Raw genomic sequence first — 7,260 nt, 5'->3', positions numbered from 1 at the left:
AATGACTGGTTCTGTTACCCTGTTACCACTCTACCCTGCTAGAATGACTGGTTCTGTTACCACTCTACCCTGTTAGAATGACTGGTTCTGTTACCACTCTACCCTGCTAGAATGACTGGTTCTGTTACCACTCTACCCTGCTAGAATGACTGGTTCTGTTACCCTGTTACCACTCTACCCTGCTAGAATGTCTGGTTCTGTTACCACTCTACCCTGCTAGAATGACTGGTTCTGTTACCACTCTACCCTGCTAGAATGTCTGGTTCTGTTACCCTGTTACCACTCTACCCTGCTAGAATGTCTGGTTCTGTTACCCTGTTACCACTCTACCCTGTTAGAATGACTGGTTCTGTTACCACTCTACCCTGCTAGAATGACTGGTTCTGTTACCCTGTTACCACTCTACCCTGTTAGAATGACTGGTTCTGTTACCACTCTACCCTGCTAGAATGTCTGGTTCTGTTACCCTGTTACCACTCTACCCTGTTAGAATGACTGGTTCTGTTACCCTGTTACCACTCTACCCTGTTAGAATGACTGGTTCTGTTACCCTGTTACCACTCTACCCTGTTAGAATGACTGGTTCTGTTACCACTCTACCCTGTTAGAATGACTGGTTCTGTTACCACTCTACCCTGTTAGAATGACTGGTTCTGTTACCACTCTACCCTGTTAGAATGACTGGTTCTGTTACCACTCTACCCTGCTAGAATGACTGGTTCTGTTACCACTCTACCCTGTTAGAATGTCTGGTTCTGTTACCACTCTACCCTGTTAGAATGACTGGTTCTGTTACCACTCTACCCTGTTAGAATGACTGGTTCTGTTACCACTCTCCACACAGTCTCTTTCGATAGGCCCAAATGGCTCCCTATTCCTCACTTAGAGCCCTGTGGTTTGTCACCAGGGTTGGTTTGTATTGGATGTATTTTCTGTCTCCCCACATTCTGTCTCCCCACATTCTGTCTCACATTCTGTCTCCCCACATTCTGTCTCCCCACATTCTGTCTCCCCACATTCTGTCTCCCCACATTCTGTCTCCCCACATTCTGTCTCCCCACATTCTGTCTCACATTCTGTCTCACATTCTGTCTCCCCACATTCTGTCTCCCCACATTCTGTCTCACATTCTGTCTCCCCACATTCTGTCTCCCCACATTCTGTCTCACATTCTGTCTCCCCACATTCTGTCTCCCCACATTCTGTCTCCCCACATTCTGTCTCCCCACATTCTGTCTCCCCACATTCTGTCTCCCCACATTCTGTCTCACATTCTGTCTCCCCACATTCTGTCTCCCCACATTCTGTCTCACATTCTGTCTCCCCACATTCTGTCTCCCCACATTCTGTCTCCCCACATTCTGTCTCCCACATTCTGTGTCCCACATTCTGTCTCCCCACATTCTGTCTCACATTCTGTCTCCCCACATTCTGTCTCACATTCTGTCTCCCCACATTCTGTCTCCCCACATTCTGTCTCCCCACATTCTGTCTCCCCACATTCTGTCTCACATTCTGTCTCCCCACATTCTGTCTCCCCACATTCTGTCTCACATTCTGTCTCCCCACATTCTGTCTCACATTCTGTCTCACATTCTGTCTCCCCACATTCTGTCTCACATTCTGTCTCCCCACATTCTGTCTCCCCACATTCTGTCTCACATTCTGTCTCCCCACATTCTGTCTCCTCACATTCTGTCTCCCCACATTCTGTCTCCCCACATTCTGTCTCACATTCTGTCTCCTCACATTCTGTCTCCCCACATTCTGTCTCACATTCTGTCTCCTCACATTCTGTCTTCCCACATTCTGTCTCACATTCTGTCTCCCCACATTCTGTCTCCTCACATTCTGTCTCACATTCTGTCTCCCCACATTCTGTCTCCCCACATTCTGTCTCACATTCTGTCTCCCCACATTCTGTCTCCTCACATTCTGTCTCACATTCTGTCTCCCCACATTCTGTCTCCTCACATTCTGTCTCACATTCTGTCTCCCCACATTCTGTCTCCCCACATTCTGTCTCACATTCTGTCTCCCCACATTCTGTCTCCTCACATTCTGTCTCACATTCTGTCTCACATTCTGTCTCCTCACATTCTGTCTTCCCACATTCTGTCTCACATTCTGTCTCCCCACATTCTGTCTCCTCACATTCTGTCTCACATTCTGTCTCCTCACATTCTGTCTTCCCACATTCTGTCTCACATTCTGTCTCCCCACATTCTGTCTCCTCACATTCTGTCTCACATTCTGTCTCCTCACATTCTGTCTCACATTCTGTCTCACATTCTGTCTCCCCACATTCTGTCTCCCCACATTCTGTCTCACATTCTGTCTCCCCACATTCTGTCTCCCCACATTCTGTCTCCCCACATTCTGTCTCCTCACATTCTGTCTCCCCACATTCTGTCTCCCCACATTCTGTCTCCCCACATTCTGACATGACATGACTATTAAGCTTTAGACTTTGGTTATACCACATCATGAAATGCAAGTTCAAATAAAACACCTCTCTCTCCTCTTCCCCCTCTCTCTCCCCCCTCTCCCCCCTCTCCTCTCCCCCCTCTCTCTCCCCCCCTCTCTCCCCTCTCTCTCCACCCTCTCTCTCCCCCCTCTCCCCCCTCTCCTCTCCCCTCTCTCCTCCCTCTCTCTCCAGTGTGTACAGTAGTGAGGAAGATGATGATGACAGTGAGATGTATGAACATGACTATGACGGACCGCTGCCCAAGCCGAGCAAACGCCATCTAGGCAAGACACGCTGGACACGAGAAGAGGTAACACACGCTAACACCCGCTAACACACGCTAACACACGCTAACACCCGCTAACACACGCTAACACACGCTAACACACGCTAACACCCGCTAACACACGCTAACACACGCTAACACACACGCTAACACACACACTAACACACACACTAACACACACGCTAACACACACGCTAACACACACACTAACACACATGCTAACACACACGCTAACACACACACTAACACACACTCTAACACACACGCTAACACACACACTAACACACACGCTAACACACACGCTAACACACACTAACACACGCTAACACACACGCTAACACACACGCTAACACACACACTAACACACACACTAACACACACGCTAACACACACACTAACACACACACCAACACACACTAACACACCCGCTAACACACACTAACACACGCTAACACACGCTAACACCCGCTAACACACGCTAACACACGCTAACACACACGCTAACACACACACTAACACACACGCTAACACACACGCTAACACACACACTAACACACATGCTAACACACACGCTAACACACACACTAGCACACACTCTAACACACACGCTAACACACACACTAACACACACGCTAACACACACGCTAACACACACTAACACACGCTAACACACACGCTAACACACACGCTAACACACACACTAACACACACGCTAACACACACGCTAACACACACACTAACACACACACCAACACACACTAACACACACGCTAACACACACTAACACACACACTAACACACACGCTAACACACGCTAACACACACGATAACACACACGCTAACACACACGCTAACACACACTAACACACGCTAACACACGCTAACACACGCTAACACACGCTAACACACACACTAACACACACACTAACACACACGCTAACACACACACTAACACACATACTAACACACGCTAACACACACGCTAACACACACGCTAACACACACGCTAACACACACTAACACACATACTAACACACACACTAACACACGCTAACACACACTAACACACGCTAACACACTAACACACACACTAACACACGCTAACACACGCACTAAGACACACACTAACACACACGCTAACACACACTAACACACACACTAACATACATACTAACACACACACTAACACACGCTAACACACACGCTAACACACACTAACACACACTAACACACGCTAACACACGCTAACACACGCTAACACACACACTAACACACACACTAACACACACGCTAACACACACACACTAACACACATACTAACACACGCTAACACACACGCTAACACACACTAACACACACTAACACACATACTAACACACACACTAACACACGCTAACACACACTAACACACGCTAACACACTAACACACACACTAACACACGCTAACACACGCACTAAGACACACACTAACGCACACGCTAACACACACTAACACACACACTAACATACATACTAACACACACACTAACACACGCTAACACACGCTAACACACACACTAACACACGCTAACACACACACTAACACACGCTAACACACACTAACACACACACTAACACACGCTAACACACGCTAACACACACACTAACACACACGCTAACACACACGCTAACACACACACTAACACACACACACATTTTAGTACGTTAACGTCTGATTAGTGTTTAAAATATTTGTTTGTTTGTTTGTTTGTGTCAGGATGAGAAGCTGAAGAAGTTAGTAGAACACCATGGATCAGAAGACTGGAAGGTCATCGCTAGTTTCTTACCCGTAAGACACACACACACACACACACACACACACACACATAGTCATTCTACACAGCTGGAGGACTGGGTCTTCTGGTCCAAGGGGTTTATTATCTAAATATTCCTCTACTCCTCTACACCTCTACACCTCTACACCGACACAGGGTCAGCTCCTCCTACAAACCACACACAGGGAAAAGGGTTTTAGCACAGTAGACTAATCCAGTCCCACCTGGCCCTCATCTGCATGCTCTCCCTCTCTAGAACTACCTGTTAATTATCTATGTATTCTATACCTCTCCCTCTCTAGAACTACCCGTTAATTATCTATGTATTCTATACCTCTCCAGAACTACCCGTTAATTATCGATCTGTCCTCCAACAGAACCGCACAGACGTTCAGTGTCAACACCGCTGGCAGAAGGTTCTCAACCCAGAACTTATCAAAGGTCCCTGGACCAAGGAGGAGGACCAGAGAGTAAGAACACAACATTTACATTTGACATTTTAGTCATTTAGCAGACGCTCTTATCCAGAGCGACTTACAGTAGTGAATACATACATTTCATTTCATGCATTTTTTTTTTGTACTGGACCCCCGTGGGAATCAAACCCACAACCCTGGCATTGCAAACACCATGCTGGCGTTGCAAACACCATGCTCTACCAACTGAGCCACAGGGAAGACCACTACAACCTTATAGAACCTTATAGAACCTTATAGAGAACCCTTTCAGAACCTTATAGAAACGAATACAGAACCCCTATCAGGACGTTAGAATACAGAACCCTTATCAGGACGTTAGAATACAGAACCCCTATCAGGACGTTAGAATACAGAACCCCTATCAGGACGTTAGAATACAGAACCCTATCAGGACGTTAGAATACAGAACCCCTATCAGGACGTTAGAATACAGAACCACTATCAGGACGTTAGAATACAGAACCACTATCAGGACGTTAGAATACAGAACCCCTATCAGGACGTTAGAATACAGAACCCCTATCAGGACGTCAGAATACAGAACCCCTATCAGGACGTTAGAATACAGAACCCCTATCAGGACGTTAGAATACAGAACCACTATCAGGACGTTAGAATACAGAACCCCTATCAGGACGTTAGAATACAGAACCCCTATCAGGACGTTAGAATACAGAACCCCTATCAGGACGTTAGAATACAGAACCCTATCAGGACGTTAGAATACAGAACCACTATCAGGACGTTAGAATACAGAACCACTATCAGGCCGTTAGAATACAGAACCCCTATCAGGACGTTAGAATACAGAACCCCTATCAGGACGTTAGAATACAGAACCCCTATCAGGCCGTTAGAATACAGAACCCCTATCAGGACGTTAGAATACAGAACTCCTATCAGGACGTTAGAATACAGAACCCCTATCAGGACTTTAGAATACAGAACCCCTATCAGGACGTTAGAATACAGAACCCCTATCAGGACGTTAGAATACAGAACCCCTATCAGGACGTTAGAATACAGAACCCCTATCAGGACGTTAGAATACAGAACCCCTATCAGGACGTTAGAATACAGAACCCCTATCAGGACGTTAGAATACAGAACCCCTATCAGGACGTTAGAATACAGAACCCTATCAGGACGTTAGAATACAGAACCCCTATCAGGACGTTAGAATACAGAACCCCTATCAGGACGTTAGAATACAGAACCCCTATCAGGACGTCAGAATACAGAACCCCTATCAGGACGTTAGAATACAGAACCCCTATCAGGACGTTAGAATACAGAACCCCTATCAGGACGTTAGAATACAGAACCCCTATCAGGACGTTAGAATACAGAACCCCTATCAGGACGTTAGAATACAGAACCCCTATCAGGACGTTAGAATACAGAACCCCTATCAGGACGTTAGAATACAGAACCCCTATCAGGACGTTAGAATACAGAACCCCTATCAGGACGTTAGAATACAGAACCCCTATCAGGACGTTAGAATACAGAACCCCTATCAGGACGTTAGAATACAGAACCCTATCAGGACGTTAGAATACAGAACCCCTATCAGGACGTTAGAATACAGAACCCCTATCAGGACGTTAGAATACAGAACCCTATCAGGACGTTACTGAACTTTAAAGAACCCTATGTCCGAAATGGTACTCTTACCCTACTTTTGTCCAGAACCTTGAGGAATGAATGAGGATGAATAAGAATGAATGAGGATGAATAAGGATGAATAAGGATGTATAAGGATGAATAAGGATGAATAAGGATGTATAAGGATGAATAAGGATGAATAAGGATGAATAAGAATGAATAAGGATGTATAAGAATGAATAAGTATGAATAAGGATGAATAAGGATGAATAAGGATGCATAAGGATGAATAAGGATGAATAAGGCGTCATGTCCTGTAGTGTACTCAATAGCTTTCTAAATACTGCATGTTATTATCTGAACACACACACACACACACACACACACACACACACACACAGAAAGATGAGTTTTAAGGTGTGTATACCTGAGTATTTGCACACACACACACACAGAAGCCATGATGAGGTAATGATTAACAAGGAAGCTGACTATGGAAACTCCCTCCCAACCGCAAGCAGGTGGATCCAACATTTAGAGAGAATGATACAGACATAAAGAAAGGAGAAGGAGAGGGAGGGAAGCATGGGGAGGGAGGGAGATAAG

General features: G+C 45.7%; 1 protein-coding gene across 1 annotated transcript in view; it reads left to right on the top strand.

The window, feature by feature from the left end:
• Positions 1-5,037, top strand: part of myb (v-myb avian myeloblastosis viral oncogene homolog) — a gene marked incomplete at its 3' end in the record, with an annotated part of 8,960 nt that extends 3,923 nt beyond the window's left edge. Inside the window, 3 exon segments of the mRNA XM_029690248.1 lie at positions 2,660-2,777; positions 4,510-4,581; positions 4,945-5,037. Coding sequence (XP_029546108.1) covers positions 2,660-2,777; positions 4,510-4,581; positions 4,945-5,037 — 283 coding nt within the window.
• Between the last annotated feature and the right edge of the window lie 2,223 nt (positions 5,038-7,260).

The sequence above is a fragment of the Salmo trutta genome, chromosome 1 (genome assembly GCF_901001165.1).
Source record: "Salmo trutta chromosome 1, fSalTru1.1, whole genome shotgun sequence".
NCBI classification, from domain to species: domain Eukaryota; kingdom Metazoa; phylum Chordata; class Actinopteri; order Salmoniformes; family Salmonidae; genus Salmo; species Salmo trutta.
The sequence above is the reverse complement of the archived record's forward strand: the minus strand, read 5'-3'. Positions and strand labels throughout refer to the sequence as shown.